Raw genomic sequence first — 16,223 nt, 5'->3', positions numbered from 1 at the left:
TCAGTGTGTGACTTAAAAAAAATTCAAACGTATTCGTCGCGTTAGTTTGACGTCACAATAGGGTCGCCGCAACATACAGACACGCCATTTTTACTCGTCTCTGTACCCCGCGATTGCAAAGAGATTCGGGCGATTTATCGACTCGGTTTCTTAGTGAGTTGCAAAAAAAATGCAAGGAAACCGAGGCCCTCAACAGAACCATGGTCCAAACCGTCACTCTGGCCAGGGAGACCAGAAGAAACCTGGAGGAAATGCGAACGGCCAGGAACCGAGTGACACAACCCGCCCGAACGAGGCCCTCACACTGGACCTGCACAGCTTCAGGAAGCCTGGTGAGAAAACCTTCACCCAGCGCAGCAGGCTGTTTGTCGGAAACCTGCCTGCCGGGGTCACGGAGGAAGACATTGAAAAGTTGTTTGCAAAGTATGGCAAGGCCACTGAGGTTTTTGTCAACAAGGACCGAGGCTTCGGCTTCATCCGCCTGGAGACTAGAATTATCGCCGAGATCGCCAGAGCTGAGCTGGATGATGCCCCGTTCAGAGGTAGACCCATCCGCGTTAGGTTTGCAACACACGGTGCTGCTCTGTCTGTAAAAAATCTGCCAGACTTTGTGTCCAATGAGCTGCTGGAGGAGGCCTTCTCCGTTTTTGGGCAAATTGAGCGAGCTGTGATCATTGTGGACGACCGAGGGAGACCCACTGGAAAAGGCATCGTGGAGTACACTTCCAAACCAGCTGCAAGAAAGGCTCTGGACAAATGCAATGATGGCGCCTATCTCCTTACAGCCTTCCCTCGCCCCATCACTGTGGAGCCTATGGAGCAGCTAGATGATGAAGAGGGTCTGTCCGAGAAACTCATAAACAAGAACCAGCAGTACCATAAAGAACGCGAGCAGCCGCCACGATTCGCTCAGCCGGGTTCCTTTGAGTATGAGTACGCTATGCGCTGGAAGGCGCTGATGGAGATGGAGAAGCAACAGTACGAGATGGTGGACCGTAACATGAAAGAGGCTCAGGAGAAGCTGGAGGCTGAGATGGAGGCAGCACGACATGAGCATCAGGTGATGCTGATGAGACAAGACCTGCTGAGGCGGCAAGAGGAGTTGCGCAGGATGGAGGAGCTCCACAGCCAAGAAGTGCAGAAGCGAAAGCAGGCCGAGCTCCGGCAAGAGGAGGAACGCCGACGGAGGGAGGAGGAGATGCGCCTGCGCAATGAGGAGATGATGAAACGTCAGCAGGAGGGCTTCAGGGGCAGCTTTCAGGGAGAGAGCCGTGAGCAAGACATGAGGATGCACATGGGCCCCACTGGCATGCCGGCAGACAGCGCTCCTCTCATGGTGGGCCCGGGCAATGCCAGCATGCCTGGAGGTCAGGGGGGCTTCCCCAGAGGCCTCCCCGGACCAGGGGACTATGTACCAAACAAGCAACGCAGATTTTAAATCCTGTTTGCATACTCAACTGTTTGTTTTTTCAAAGACATGATAGTTCAGAGATTTACTTTTGTCTTTTTTTTTTTTTTTTAAAGTGGCATGCATGTTTATTTTCCCTTACATAGTACTTTTGCATTAGCTTTTTTTTTTTTTTTAACTTCTCAATCGAGCCATGTTTTATTTGTTTTCGTATGGATATAAAAAGATATTTGTTCTGAATTTGTTGTTTTCTGTAATTAAATTCTATATGAAAACCTCTGAGAGTTAAGACAGTTCCTTTTGAAAAAGACAAGCACAAACACGCAATTTTTGGGATAGCTAAATCAACCAAGTTTATCACTGTAGTTAGCCTGATACGCATTATAGTCCTGACAATACGTAGTCATTGAGGAACTAATTCATCTTCAACAATCCCTTCGATGATTCACAAGATGGCGCCAATACTGTATGCAAACTAACCCAATATTGTATGTTGTAGATATAACACTAAATCTTTGAGGTAATTACAGATGAGATGGTCAAATGTCAAATAGTGGACCAACAAGCCATGACAAGGTGTTTTATTTTGTTTCTAATTTGTGAAGAGTAAGTTATTAACTAAAAGCACTATTGATCAGAACATGCCAACTTATCATGAGTCATTATTGCAGGAAAGGAATCCCCTTTCCTGTATCACCAAAGGTGTGTCAGTCTGCAGACTATGTGCGTCAATAAACTTAATTTCCTGCTAACAAAGAGATGTCTTATCAATGTTTTCAATCAGACAAACCCACACAACCCTTTTTTACCTTATCTTTTACATAATCCCAATTAGTCATGTCTGGTTGTTATGTTTTAATTCTAAAATATAGCTCTGCTTGCCCTTCATTAATGTGTACTAATTTTTGCAACATTAAATGAATTTGTCAAGTGTTTTTGTGTGCAAATTGACAAATGTTCTTTTCAATGACCCGATTTTGTGGCAGTATACCATGCCATAGAAAATATTAATGCTTAAATAAACTCAAGGTTTTTGAACAACTCTTCTGAAGAGGTTTCCATCTATCATTTTGAGCCTCCACTTAACCTATTGTGTGTATTCACATGCTGAAATATTCTGTATTATAAAACAGATTTATGGCATTGTATATAAACCCCTTCCAATCAAAAGAAACATCTGTCTCTGAAAAATATCACCTGTGATATTTTGGCGATGTTTTATTGGAGAGCAGTAAAAGGGGCTGTATACAGACAAGCGTGCAGACCTTATGGGGTCAAAGGTTAAGTGTTGATGTTTCAGCAGGTATTTTGCTCAGTCAGTTAAATTTTTCTCTTTTTTTTTGTATATTGATAATCTTATCGGAGGCTCATCTACCAAGTACCCACTAAAGATGAGTAACTCAGATTTGCATGTTGGGACGTGTGAGTGGCTTTTTTACAAACATGTCTGAATTGCAGATAGTTGAGGGGCTTCTTATCTTTACTGCGTAAAATCTTTTCAGACAATTAAACAGGTGATGGTTCAAATCTTGCTGAGCAACATAGGGAATGATTAATGGATTGTTAAAAAAAAAGAGAAAATATATGATTAGTTTAAAATCAACACCATTAAAACAGCAAAGACTATTGTGACTTTTCACCTTATTTTTCTTGCATTACCACATAAATCACTTGTAAACACAGTAATGATATAGTTGTATGTTGAAAATATTAAGAGCAATTTGGTGAATACTGATATAAATTAATCAGGTTCTTTTTATTATGTCATTTTGTTACACATGGAGTTGAAATGATTGTACAGAATGTACAGTATAAGTGTAAGGTTGCCACAGAAACACAAAGTGACACATCATTGTAAATTGTTATTAAAAATAAAGTCATTTTATGACTTTAACATGATTTTGTCGAACGCAAAATAAGATTGTGAAGTATTCCTTATATTTCATAATGTTATTTAATTGTAGAAGTGGAGGAAACACTTTTGTAAATGATGCTGCACAGTTGAATAAAGTGGCAAAACTGTACATTGTGTGGTGATTGTTCAGCCAGCGTTTGAGCAAGGGAGTCCCTATCTGACCCGTTTCTTCTTGTCTTTTTCTACCGTTAAGTTTTATCATTCTTCCAAATGCTTGCGCACCTTTGCTCTTCACACACATGCAACACGCAGCTCACTTTTATCAAAGCTTTGACCTTGACATACGATAACAATGTCAATTACAGGTTTAGGATTTGATCAAGGGAGCGATAATATCGACGTGACACGGCCGCCCCTGCCTTCTACCGTCATTTTTGTCCAAAATTGTCGATGAACGACAAAATGCTGCAACCATCAGAAATAAAGAAATGATGGCTTTAAGCAGTTTTACAACCCTTACTGAGCCAAGGCATTTTACATTGGAAAAAACTCACGGCACACCACCAAAAAATGATGAATACCAAAATAGTAACACTTTCATCTCCGTATACATACAAACCGACTGTTTAATTGTTTTGCCTGTCTCGAAAGACACCTGGCATAAAAGAAACAAAGATATTATAGATAGATAGAATTAATCCACAATTCTTGAACAAATTCATTGAAATTGGATTGAATTTCTCACAAGAAACATGATGATCTCTCACACCACACTCGTGTGTATGGCACCTTTGTTGGGAATCACTGGTCTAAAGGTCTGAGTATACAGACTTAATTTATATCCCTGGCAGTGGCGTGAGCAAAACACGTCATCGTAATATGATTCAAATTCATTCACATTATATTTGAGTTCCGCATAATTGCAGAAAGCAGGGTGTGGTTGATATTCTAGTTTCTTACAGTTGGTCCGCATCTCCAGGCAACCCTATCAACGTCGCTCAGGTTAATCATCAGGCAGATATTGATCATCTATAACCGCCTCTGACCAAATCTGCCATCGGACCAGATAAGACCGTGACATCATTGGAGTGCTAAAACTGAACATGTCAGAATGTTTGTGCAATCCCAGCAGTGAACAGTTAGACTGGCAGAGGTGCGACGGGCAAGCAAGACGACTCGGATTTCCCTTCAAGCGGATGATCAAATGCAGGGACGGCAGTGAGTGATACGCTTCGATTGTGACTGAGGATCCTTTTGTGGTTGAAACAGCAAAAGTCATGCGTCTTGTCGCAAGTCTGATCATTTTTCTGACATGCACGGTGAGAATGTCTTTATCAGTATATGGACTTTTTTTTTTTTAGCAGTACTCTGCTTCCTGTGAATCATACAGACAAAAAAAAAGTTTAGTACAACAGTATAATTGAAATGTGATGTAAATTAGTATAATACTTCCTCCTCTTATTTCTATTGTGTTTATATTGTGACTATGTGAGTTATTCTAATACACTTTATTCTGGATTTTGTTGACTTTTTAATCAATTGTAATGTAAATCTATTTACGTAAATACGTGTTAAATTTTTTTGCTGACAAAAGAAAACTGCTCGATAAAATGCTTTTAAATGGATGATAAAAAGTGTAATTTGTACAATTTAATAATAATACAAACATTAAGGATGTGTTTTTCAGCTGCTTGTTTTAATACCACATTTTAGTTATGAGCATACTTTTAAAAGCCGGTAGTGTGTGGATGTTAATGACATCATAAATGTCAAATTAATCAACCTTGAAATGTTGCTGTTTATCATTTCCGTTGATGTTGATTAGGTCGGTGCAGTGCACAGTACAGGCCCGAAGCCAGGATGATAAACTTTATGGGGTTAACTGCTGACATCTTTGGAAGCTTAAAGCTGTATAAGTCATGATAAATCAGATCTTGTTTGTATTTGCAAATGTTAACATTTTTTTTCACTTTCATTAAAAATATACAAAAATGGTGTAAGTTAAGACAGAAAGTGTCGTAGAAGTAGAACAGTTGCAGATGATCATGTAGTATCCTAATGGGGGAAATTGTTTGATATCTTTCTTATGTGTAGCATAAATTAGGTTACAATTAGGAATGAATATATTAAAATTGTTTCAACTGTCATTATTTCTTGATGGTCATTCTCATTCCGATTGTGTTTCAGACTGTGCAGGTTCTTTCACAGACTGAGCATCAACCCGGCTACTGTGAGTTCTACGAAGAATGTGGCAGAAATCCTACAGTGGGAGGGACCCTCATCCCTCCCATTGTCCCCTGCCGAAATTATAGCCAGGCCCGAGAACTGACGGGAGAACACTACCGCAAACTTCAACAGGTCTGTAGTGATGGCGAGAAAATGAAACTCATATCAAACAAAACAACTAACCCTCTTGTTAAACATGTTCCTCAAATGCAGGTGTGTCCCATGTTGGACAAGGGAGTTGGCAACACATTTGCATGTTGCTCCATAAAGCAGTTGTCATCCTTGGAAATGAGTTTGACCCTATCTAAGGCCCTGCTGGTGCGCTGCCCTTCTTGTGCTGAAAACTTTGCCCACCTGCACTGTATCAACACCTGCAGCCCAAACCAGAGCCAGACAGTCAAAGTCACAAAGGTCGCGAATGTCACTCACCTCGGAAAGACCAGAGAGGCTGTGGTGGCGTACCAGGCATACATCTCCACCACCTTTGCAGACGCCGCCTTCCAGTCGTGTCAAAATGTACGGATCCCTGCCACGGGAGGCTTCGCCATCGCCACTATGTGCGGCCGCTACGGCGCCAAGTTGTGCACCCCCCAGCGCTGGTACGATTTCCAGGGAGATACGGGCAACGGTCTGGCGCCACTGGACATTGATTTCAGACTCATAAAGCCGGGAGAAACGGAGGGAGTACCGAAGGGTATGATTCCCTACAATGGGCGAGCCTTGAAGTGCAATGAGACCACGCCGTCCGGAGGTCAGGCGTGCTCGTGTCAGGACTGCAAAGGCTCGTGCCCTGTCTTTCCACCTCCCCAACTGCCACCGGGACCCTTCAGACTTTTGGGCACGGATGGCTTCCTTGTCATTGCCATCATCTTATTCTGCCTCCTGATCTTTTCCTTCATCTTCTTCCTTGTGGTTTCTTATTTGGTCAAGATGAAGAATAAGCAGGATGAAGAGAAAAAGAAGAGGAAAGGCAAAGATCAGAACTGTAACAATGTGAGTCAGCGGGCCATTCATCCGTCAGAGGTGACGTGTGCTGACAAGAACAGCATGGCCGCTCAGGCCTTCCTTAGCTCTCTGTTTCAGAAATGGGGAACATTCATGGCTACTTATCCCCTCATGGTTAGTTTCTGGTTCACAGAAGATCACTTTCTTTCTGTATCAAAATGCTGGTTGTCACACAAAATTGTCTGACTCGGTCATCTGTCCTCGCCATCTAAGGTGCTCCTGGTGTCGGCTGTCGTCGTCGCTGCGTTCGCCACCGGCCTCATGTTCATGGAGCTCACAACTGACCCAGTGGAGCTCTGGTCGGCTCCCAACAGCCGAGCTCGTCAGGAGAAAGATTTTCACGACAAACATTTTGGCCCGTTCTTCAGGACCAACCAGCTGATTTTGACGGCACCAGGCAGAAAAGGCCACATTTATGACTCTTTGCTCTTTGGGCCACAGAACTTCAGTGGGCTTGTCTCCAAAGAGCTCATCATTGAAATGCTGCATCTCCAGAAAAAAATACAGGTTAACGTCACAGGAACCGATTTAGAGGCTAATCAAGATGATTAACTACTTCTTTGATTTTTCTTAGGATATTGAGTTCTGGTCAGATGACCTAAATCGCACAGCAAGTCTGAAGGACGTGTGTTTTGCACCACTGAACCCCAACAACCCCGCCCTGACCGACTGTGCCGTCAACAGTCTGCCACAATATTTTCAGAACAGCCTGGACAACATCAATGCCAAGGTGAACATGACTGAGCTGGGGGAGACCAAAGAAGTGGATTGGAGAGATCACCTCATCTACTGCCTCAAGTAAGCACTCCTGAAGATGCATGCAAACTGCCACAGCGTTCACTCAGAGACCTTTTTCTCTCTGTGTCTTCTCAAGTTCACCTCTATCATTCAAAGACATCACTGATCTAGGACTGAGCTGCATGGCTGACTATGGAGGTCCCGTCTTTCCCTTCCTGGCTGTCGGCGGCTATCAGGGTGAGCGGCTTGTAGCACCAACCTCAGTTTGAACAAGTGATTCTCAAGTGATCGGTTTTAAAAGGGGGTTGTATTAAAATGGGAATTAGACTAAGGTGTCTATCAGATCAAGGAGTCCACCAGGATTCCTCTCCCAAGACAAACAACAAACTGCTATTTGACTGTAGATTTTGCATCCACATTAGTACTTATTTAAAAATAAATAAACATCGTGCTTTCAAACATATTTGCCCTTCCAGGTGACGAGTACACCAACGCAGAGGCCTTCATTTTAACCTTCTCCCTCAACAACTATCCGAGGACCGACGTAAAATACAACGTAGCCATGCAGTGGGAGAAAGAGTTTCTGAAAATTGTCCAAGACTACCAGAGAAACCCGACCGCCAATTTTACGTTTGCATACATGGCAGAGGTGTGGTAAAAATCTGGAAAGTCACAAATGATGTTTTCCAGCAGAAAAGTATGGATCCGTTTCTGTCCACAGAGGTCTCTGGAGGATGAGATCAATCGAACTACAGCAGAAGACATTCCCATCTTCATGATCAGCTACGCCGTCATCTTTGTTTACATCGCTGTTGCTCTGGGAGAGTATTCTTCTTGGAGACGCATACTGGTAAGACTTACTTACACATGGCATGGTCTATAGACAATCGTAGTTCCGAAGGAATTTTCCAATTGTCTGCATTTATTCTAGGTGGATTCAAAGTTTCTTGTGGGTCTCGGTGGGATTATGGTGGTTGGCTGCTCGGTGCTGGCCTCCATGGGTTTCTACTTTTGGATCGGAATTCCCTCCTCGTTGGTCATCCTGCAGGTCGTACCGTTCCTGGTACTTGCTGTCGGAGCTGACAACATTTTCATCTTTGTTCTGGAATATCAGGTGTTTATTTTTCTAGACCGTGACTTTACTGTGTAACATTTTTCTGAGTGTGTTTATCATGACTATTTGGTCTAACGTTTTGGCAGAGAGATGTGCGGCAGCCTGGAGAGAAAAGAGAGCAGCAGATTGGCCGCGTGCTTGGAAACGTTGCTCCCAGCATGCTCCTGTGCAGTCTCTCTGAGTCTGTTTGCTTCTTTTTGGGTAAGGAAAAATATTCTTCTGCCATTCTAGACAGTTTTATCAATACATAACATATTCCTCAGTTCTAAAAGGATACTATGGCGTTGTACAATGTCATGATTGGCAATTTAATATGTTGGCGGCCATGGCTCAGGCAGTAGAGCGGGTCGTTCAGAAACCGGAAGGAAGAACCCAGCTCTGTGTTGTTGTGTCCTTGGGCAAGACACTTTACACACCTTGCCTCCAGGGTGTCATTGTAAATGAGAAAGCGTTCTCAATTGACTTACCTGGTAAAACATTGAACAAAATAAAAATAATTTTTTTTGCAATTTCTGTACAATGTGCCGTGTTTGTTTTTCCTTCAAGGTGCCCTGTCCACCATGCCTGCAGTGAAGACCTTCGCTTTGTACGCAGCTTTGGCTGTGCTTATGGACTTTGTCCTCCAGATGACAGCGTTTGTGGCACTGCTCTCTCTGGACGCCCGGCGCCAAGACAAAAACCGCTGCGAGCTGCTCTGCTGCGTCACCGTAAAGACCCAGAAACCCGACAAGCCCAACGAGGGCTTCCTGTTGCCCCTCATGAGGAACTATTACGCTCCCGTGCTGCTGAACCGTTACATGAGATTCATTGTGGTATAACCTCTAAGAGTTACTTTCATTATTCTGACATCATACTACTGCCATGTTCAAAAGGTGTTCCACCCCCACTTTCTCATCAGATGTTGGTGTTCCTCTTCATGTTCAGTGCTTCTCTGTACCTCATGTTCAACGTGACAGTGGGTTTGGATCAGGAACTGGCGATGCCCAAGGTCAGTGCGATACAGTATTTGCAGACTGCACATAATCATTGTTTTTGCTCTTTTTATGATGCCTCACAAAAGTATTTTTCTCGTTTGCAGGGCTCATATATGCTGGATTATTTCCAGTATTTATACAAATACTTGGAAGTTGGCGTCCCAGTTTATTTTGTAACAAAAAGAGGCTTCAATTTTGCCACAGTGGAGGGTATGAACGGCGTGTGTTCCAGTGTTGGCTGCGACCAGTACTCAATGATCCAGAAGATTCAATATGCCGCCAATCACCCTGAACTGTGAGTCCTTTGCATTCAAAATCTTGCCGCTCAGATTTGACGCTGTCATTCAATGCGACACAGCAAAAAGCATATTATATTGACCTTGAACCAACTGATATCTTAGTAGCAACGTTTATATCTTCACAATCAGATCTGATAGTTAAAATGTCAGTTACATGATCCGCTCTGGGCTGATAAAGGTCACTTGTCACCGAGTGTGCCAAGATTAGAAAACGATTATACCTTTGATACGTGATACAAAGCAAATTTGACAGAACTTAAAAGTGACTATCCAGTATCCTCGTACAAAGTGGGTGCTAGATATTTTAAAATTGAAATCAATGTGAAGGCCAACAATTTATTTCCATCTATGCGCACGACATTTTGAATACCTGTATACTGTATAATGCACTGTTATCGCCTTTTGTAATGTAAAACTGGACTAATATTGCTGTTAAAATCTGGGTTAGTCTCTTTTACCAAGAGGCTGGATGCAAATTTACAATGCTATTTACTTTGTGGTACAAAGAAGCCTTTAAATAACAAAATATTATATTTGTGAGGATTCTTAACTGAGGTATCTCATATTGGCACTGTCCAATTAAAAACACATCTACCATGAATGATTTGAATGATTTTTTTTCGAAAAAACACTTCACAGTTTTTACAACACCAGCTTTTAAAAGAACAGTGACAATATTATTCACGTTTACTCCAGTTAATTTATATCATGTTATTATTTGGTCTGTAGATCTTACATTGGCATCCCTGCAAACTCCTGGGTTGATGATTTCATCGACTGGCTGAACCCGGGATCCAGATGTTGTCGACTTTACAGCTTTGGTCCAAATGCTGGAAAGTTCTGTTCTGCAGACAAATGTGAGCATGGCTGTTGATGATGCAATGCACGTTCACTACAAGTCTACCAAATGATGTGCTTTTACGGCTTTCTAAATAATAAACCCACCATGCCCTCATATCATCATAGCTCCTCTTCTCTGTGGACGAAAGTGTATGGCGATCCCCGCAGATGGCGTCCTGCGGCCCACGGTGGAAGAGTTCAACCGCTTTCTTCCTAACTTCTTGGCTAACAGGCCTGACCTGCAGTGTCCCAAAGGGTGTGTATTGTTCGTAAAGTACACACACAAAGTTATCGTGACCGACAAACTGCATACTCACTTGGCTGTGATTTCATCGTGAAGAGGACTTGGAGCCTATGACACGGCTGTGGTGAGAGACGACAGTGGAGAAATTATTGGTGAGACATCTCAAAAATCACAATCCAAACGGTTTTCACAAAGGGAGACCTTATATATGGCGGCGCTTTTGTCTGTGCACACAGCCTCTCGCTTCATGGCTTACCACACACCTCTGACCAACTCTCAAGAGTTCACTGCAGCACTATTGAGGGCCAGAGAGCTGGCCGCCAAGATCACTGAGGGCATGCGGAAGATAGAGGGAACCTCTCCGGACTTTGAGGTCTTCCCTTACACGTAAGAAGTTCTTGCTGTTGACATCATTCTTTGTTTTCATCGTTTCATCTATCTGCCATGTCTGATGCAGCACCAAACAGTTGATCTTCAAATGTGTTCCAAACTCAGTGCACTAAAGCAGACACAAACAAGCATATTGTTTACATATTGACAGTTTTTTTCCATCAAGATTTTAAATATTTTAAATTATTTTTTAGGGGGTTTGTTGCCATTTCCCCTCCGTTTTCAGTTTTTTTTTTATTTTTAGCAAAATCAATTGCAAACACTGAAACGCCCGATACAAGACATCAAGATGTCGGTTTGTGTAAAACGGGTGGTGGGCCTACACATTATCAGATTAGCAACCTAAATTTGAATATTTATTCCACAGTACATAGTTATATACCGTATTTTCCGGACTAGGCGCTCCTAAAAACCTCAAATTTTCTCAAAAGCCGACAGTGCGCCTTATAGTCAGGTGCGCCTTATATATGGACCAAATTCCGGTCTAAATTTAAACTGGCCCGAAGCATTGCTTCATAAAATCAATCATACGTGGCCCGCTGAAGACTATGAATCATGAATCAAAAAGACTATGGATCATGGGAAGCGACATCTACTGGATCTGTTGATGATTTGAAACGCTTCCCCTCCCAGGGTGACCAACGTTTTCTACGAGCAATACCTGACTATCGTACCGGAGGGCCTCTTCAACATCTCACTGTGTCTACTGCCAACATTCATCGTGTGCTGTCTGCTCCTGGGCTTGGACCTGCGCTCCGGCCTGCTCAACCTCATTACCATCATCATGATCATTGTGGACACTGTTGGGGTCATGACACTCTGGGGAATCCATTACAACGCAGTGGCCCTCATTAACTTGGTTACAGTAAGTAAACAGATTTGATGGTCAGTTATTCAATCGAACAATCAAAGCAGTCTGGTGCAGTAAGACTCCATCAATTTGTCTGTTTCTTTATGTTGTTTTTTGTTTTCTGTGTTGATCTTCTCTTGGTTGCCATTGTTTACAGGCAGTGGGCATTTCTGTGGAATTTGTGTCTCACATGACAAGATCGTTTGCTCTCAGCACAAAACCCACACATGTGGAGCGAGCAAAAGAAGCCACCGCCAACATGGGCAGTGCAGTAAGTTACAAAGTCTACTATTGATATGAAGACGTTTCCAAGTTGTAATCTTAGAGTATTTGCTTTGAACTTTGAAGGTGTTTGCTGGTGTTGCTATGACCAACCTGCCCGGCATCCTTGTTTTGGCCTTTGCCAAAGCGCAACTTATCCAGATCTTCTTCTTCCGCCTCAACCTGGTGATCACACTTCTGGGGTTGGCTCACGGACTCATCTTCCTCCCTGTGGCGCTGAGCTATTTCGGTACGTTTTTTTTTTAAACATCGTCTACGCGACTCATGAAAAGTTAGGGGTATTCTCATTTGGGGTTTTATGACCTGATCAACAGTTCCGTCACTTTTGCCAGTACACTCAATTTGATCTCTTTTAATTTTTTGCTTACCCAAACTTTGAGTGGTGTGTCATACAAACACTTAATCTCCATTTGTGCTTTAACCAGGACCTGGAGTGAATAAAGCCGTGCTGCTGCAGATCCAGCAGGCACAAGCAAAGACCTGCCAGCGATTGGAGCTGACAAGTCGAGATAACATGAGCTACGAAGACAACGAGAGAAAGTCGGAGCCTCACTCTAACGCTACAAAGGCTGCTGTTTACACTAATGGCCCACCACAGAGTATGAAACACGAACAGGAAGAAGTGAAAAATGACCGTTTTTGAGCTCAAAACAACTAAACAGACTATTATAAAGCTCTGATGAGTAAATAAATACCTCTATACCAAACAAAACTGGACATGGACAAGCAAATAGAGGGGATGCCAGGGTGTATTTAGCTCCATATGGAAATCATTAACCTGACTACATACCTCCATCAGAAGTGGCCTGAAGCCCTGATCACAACAACTCACAATTGTGTATTGGACTCTCTTTACACTAATATGGGAAGAGAGTGAGCACATACCTCCTCACAAGCATTGCACTGTTGTTCTTTCATGTTTTCATTTATGTTAGGACAAGAAGTGGACAGATGTTCTTGGATTTTATACTTTTTATGAAATGTAATTATTTTGTGGATGTACTTTACATTAGCACTGAATTAAAGGAACACACTCCAACGTTTTCTCAAAATGCAGTTCAAAAACAATTTGCACTTTGGTGCCTGTTTTGCAGGAGCTTTCTAATATGTATTGTCACTTACAGACTTTATTGTATTTTCTTAGTGTGGCAGAAAATAAATATACTTTCGCACCCAAACTGTACACAATGCACTCTAGCAAGGTTTGGTTCGGTCGTACAAAAGTGATAGCAGGTCCAGATACAACCTGTTAGTTACGATACTGATCAAACTTCTATTTTCTTAAATACGGTCGATACAAAACTGTTCTACATCAGAATTGTGAATACATTTTGTTTGCCTTCAACTCGAAACAAGCTACAAAAAACGGAAACAAATAAAAAGGGTATTTCCATCTTTTTTTAATTAACAATGCATCCCTTTGATAGGATTGTATGTTTCTTTAGGTCATTAATGCCCCAAAACATACTGTACACAATATACAGGGGAAACCACAATTCAGGCAACAAAAAAAAAAAAAGAACTTATTAAATTATAATACAGTCTTGAGGAAAATATAAATAACTTTTTTCTTCTCTGGTTGAGCTCACTATGGTACAGACATATAATAAATAGATCAGATCTGACATCACTCAGCTGATCTATGAATCATCTCTCTATGAGTCCATTTGTGTAGCAGCATTAGAGCAAAAAACAAGCCAGTGGAAGCAGAGATCAATCTAATCCCATCTCCCTGGCATCCTTGTACAGATTATTTAGTCACCCCCTGCCATTTTAGCCGCTGACAGTGATATTGCATGGTGTGTGTGTGTGTGTGTGTGTGTGTGTGGGAGGGGATCGAGGGTATTTCTACCCCTACACTGTAATGGCGACCTTAAAAAAAAGTGTTACAAGAAGGAAACAAAGTAACTTGGCCCATGCGCGTTACACATGCAGTGGAAGTGGAGCACGGAGGTAAGAAGGCATAATGTTGGGGAGATGCTGGGAAGATGCGGGTTTTGGTGCAAACCTTCTATTAACTCATTCTACACAATGAATAGCAGATACAGCGCACTTAGCTCTATATCATCGCACTTCCTGACTAAAGAAACAGAAGCTTACCAAAAAATGCAATGGCTGAAGGAGGACATGATGCAAAAAGGATGATATCTAGCATAAAACTACATGCTATTCTTCTCATGTACTTGGTAAAGGTGGCTTATACTGTATAGCGCTTAAGATGACAATACTACAGATGTTTGATTGTCTCAGATACAAGAAATCAGAAAGGAAAAGAAACTGCTCTCTCTCCTGACGGGAGGCTACAAGTTGCGGGAAAGTAAGGAAAAGAGAAGCATAAACACACGTGGCTTGTACAGATCACAGGTGGGTGAATGTGAATCACAAAGACTCCAGATCCTAAAAAAATTAAACAGCAGGACCCTTTTTTTAGTGTTTTGTTTCTGAGGGATAGAAAGCACACAGGATGTGTGGACTCACAGGGTGAAAAATTTCTGTCATGACAGAAGACAACCTCTGGAAGGTGACAGTCAATAGATTTTTTTTTTTCCTTTTGAAACAGCGTGAGTCATTTGTCCTTTTGATCCAGTTTGATTTTGTGATGCATTATTGAGTGTTGCTAAACTTTGCCAACCCTCTGAAAACAGTATTTGGTTAAGATGCTCCTCTTTTTCGCCCGTTAAAAAATTTGAAACAGCATTAGGCGGTAAAACTTTGTTTGCAGTTACTGATGTTCTTCATTTCCAGCTGTTCTTTATTTGAAGAAGAGCGAGTGACGCAACCCTCTCTTTCTCCTTCACTTCTTCCTTGCCTACTTGTACTCTTGTTTTCAGCGACCGAGACACGCCAAACCTGCACCCACCCTTGGAGCCATATCTGTTTGTCAGTCTTTCGTGGTTCATTATTGGGTGGCGTGCTCAGGGACTGGTAGGCAATACACAGGCGGGGAGGAGGAGGATCAGGATTCTGCAGAAGGGTCCTCTTCCTTTTCACCAGGTTTTGGCAGTTTTGTCAAGATTGCCTCAGCTTCCTCATACATCTAAAGTAATCAAGACAAACATTACCCGATAAATATTACATCTACGTTGACTTGAATGGGGTGAGTAAAGAGAGTTAGACTTACTGGCATGAACTGCACATCCTGGAAAAGCTCCTGTATGAAACGTCTGGAGGTCAGGCGAAACATACAGTGCGCTAAGAGGTGAGACACCTCAGAGTACAGGCAGATGTCATCAAACGCATATGGAAACTTCTCCTTTATTCTAAAGAGAAATAGTGTGAAGCAGGACACAAAATATGTCAGAAAAAAAAGTTCACTATTTTTCAGATTGTAAGTCGCACCAGTTAAAAACAAAATGCAAAAAGAAAGGGGGAAAAAAAGTGACTTTTTTCCCTTAAGAAATTTATTTGACAAAAATCAGGACCAAGAAGTGCTTGGACTCGCATCAAAAATTGCCTTTCCTTAATCATGTGGACGGCAGCGAACAAGTTACAGTTAGATTCTGATTAGATAGAAGTGCATCAGGGAGTACGGAAGGAAACAGTTCAAGCGTGAGCTACTGATTGGTTTAGAACATAGGCTGCGTTCAGAAATTAATGGGCGGGCAACATGCTCTGCCTCTCAAAACACTCGCAGTGAATTAATTTCTGAAAAGTTTCATTTCTATAGTCTATGTTTCTATATATTATATATTTGTATTCTATGTTTCTTTTTATAGATTTTCAAGTCGCACCTGAGTATAAGTCACAGGACCGGTCTAACCATGGGAAATAAAAATGTGACAAATAATACAGAGCATAGAGTAAAAGAAACATGGCAATTACGTGAGAAGTCCTGTTTCGTGGCCTTTGGTCCCTACAGACGAGCTGAGGTTGATAATGAGGCGAAGCACTTCTTTTCTTAGCAGCACTCGGGGGGCAGGGCCGTCCTCTGATATTGCCTTGCCACCTACAAAGAGATGACATAACAGGATTGAAAATATAGCTATGGTGTCAATTAC

General features: G+C 42.2%; 3 protein-coding genes across 4 annotated transcripts in view; 2 read left to right on the top strand and 1 right to left on the bottom strand.

Moving 5' to 3' along the window:
- The first annotated feature begins 55 nt into the window (after window positions 1-55).
- On the top strand, window positions 56-2,449 carry nono (non-POU domain containing, octamer-binding). Its single transcript, XM_049762640.2, has one exon. It carries the CDS (start codon window positions 170-172, stop codon window positions 1,436-1,438), a length of 1,269 nt encoding a protein of 422 aa, XP_049618597.1. The 5' UTR covers window positions 56-169; the 3' UTR covers window positions 1,439-2,449.
- A 1,879-nt stretch (window positions 2,450-4,328) lies between these two features.
- On the top strand, window positions 4,329-13,609 carry npc1l1 (NPC1-like 1). Its single transcript, XM_049762091.2, has 20 exons — window positions 4,329-4,582; window positions 5,451-5,621; window positions 5,703-6,608; window positions 6,708-7,001; window positions 7,069-7,292; window positions 7,369-7,469; window positions 7,709-7,881; window positions 7,954-8,082; window positions 8,164-8,346; window positions 8,433-8,547; window positions 8,893-9,158; window positions 9,245-9,334; window positions 9,425-9,615; window positions 10,349-10,476; window positions 10,586-10,715; window positions 10,800-11,090; window positions 11,727-11,958; window positions 12,101-12,214; window positions 12,292-12,454; window positions 12,651-13,609. The coding sequence occupies exons 1-20, from the start codon at window positions 4,541-4,543 to the stop codon at window positions 12,866-12,868; spliced, it is 4,161 nt and encodes a 1,386-aa protein (XP_049618048.1). The 5' UTR covers window positions 4,329-4,540; the 3' UTR covers window positions 12,869-13,609.
- Window positions 13,604-16,223, bottom strand: part of LOC125993512 (rapamycin-insensitive companion of mTOR) — a 20,278-nt gene continuing 17,658 nt past the window's right edge. For both annotated transcript variants that reach the window (XM_049762090.1, XM_049762088.1), the window contains 3 exons: window positions 16,048-16,171; window positions 15,347-15,485; window positions 13,604-15,262 (listed from right to left, as the gene is read on the bottom strand). In XM_049762090.1, the coding sequence (XP_049618047.1) occupies window positions 15,182-15,262; window positions 15,347-15,485; window positions 16,048-16,171 (344 nt within the window). In that variant the 3' untranslated portion in view covers window positions 13,604-15,181. The remainder of the gene's footprint in view (window positions 15,263-15,346; window positions 15,486-16,047; window positions 16,172-16,223) is intronic.

The sequence above is a fragment of the Syngnathus scovelli genome, chromosome 3 (genome assembly GCF_024217435.2).
Source record: "Syngnathus scovelli strain Florida chromosome 3, RoL_Ssco_1.2, whole genome shotgun sequence".
Classification (NCBI taxonomy): domain Eukaryota; kingdom Metazoa; phylum Chordata; class Actinopteri; order Syngnathiformes; family Syngnathidae; genus Syngnathus; species Syngnathus scovelli.
Note: the sequence above shows the minus strand (reverse complement) of the source record. Positions and strands in the feature narration are given on the sequence as shown.

What these genes read in the sequence shown, in the direction of transcription:
- nono (XM_049762640.2), top strand. Translation starts at nt 170, where the DNA reads ATGCAAGGAAACCGAGGCCCTCAACAGAACCATGGTCCAAACCGTCAC.
- npc1l1 (XM_049762091.2), top strand. Translation starts at nt 4,541, where the DNA reads ATGCGTCTTGTCGCAAGTCTGATCATTTTTCTGACATGCACG. An exon ending in CGTTTGCATACATGGCAGAG is followed by an intron (nt 7,882 to 7,953) that starts GTGTGGTAAAAA and finishes TTCTGTCCACAG; the next exon opens with AGGTCTCTGGAGGATGAGAT. An exon ending in CTTCTTGGAGACGCATACTG is followed by an intron (nt 8,083 to 8,163) that starts GTAAGACTTACT and finishes CATTTATTCTAG; the next exon opens with GTGGATTCAAAGTTTCTTGT.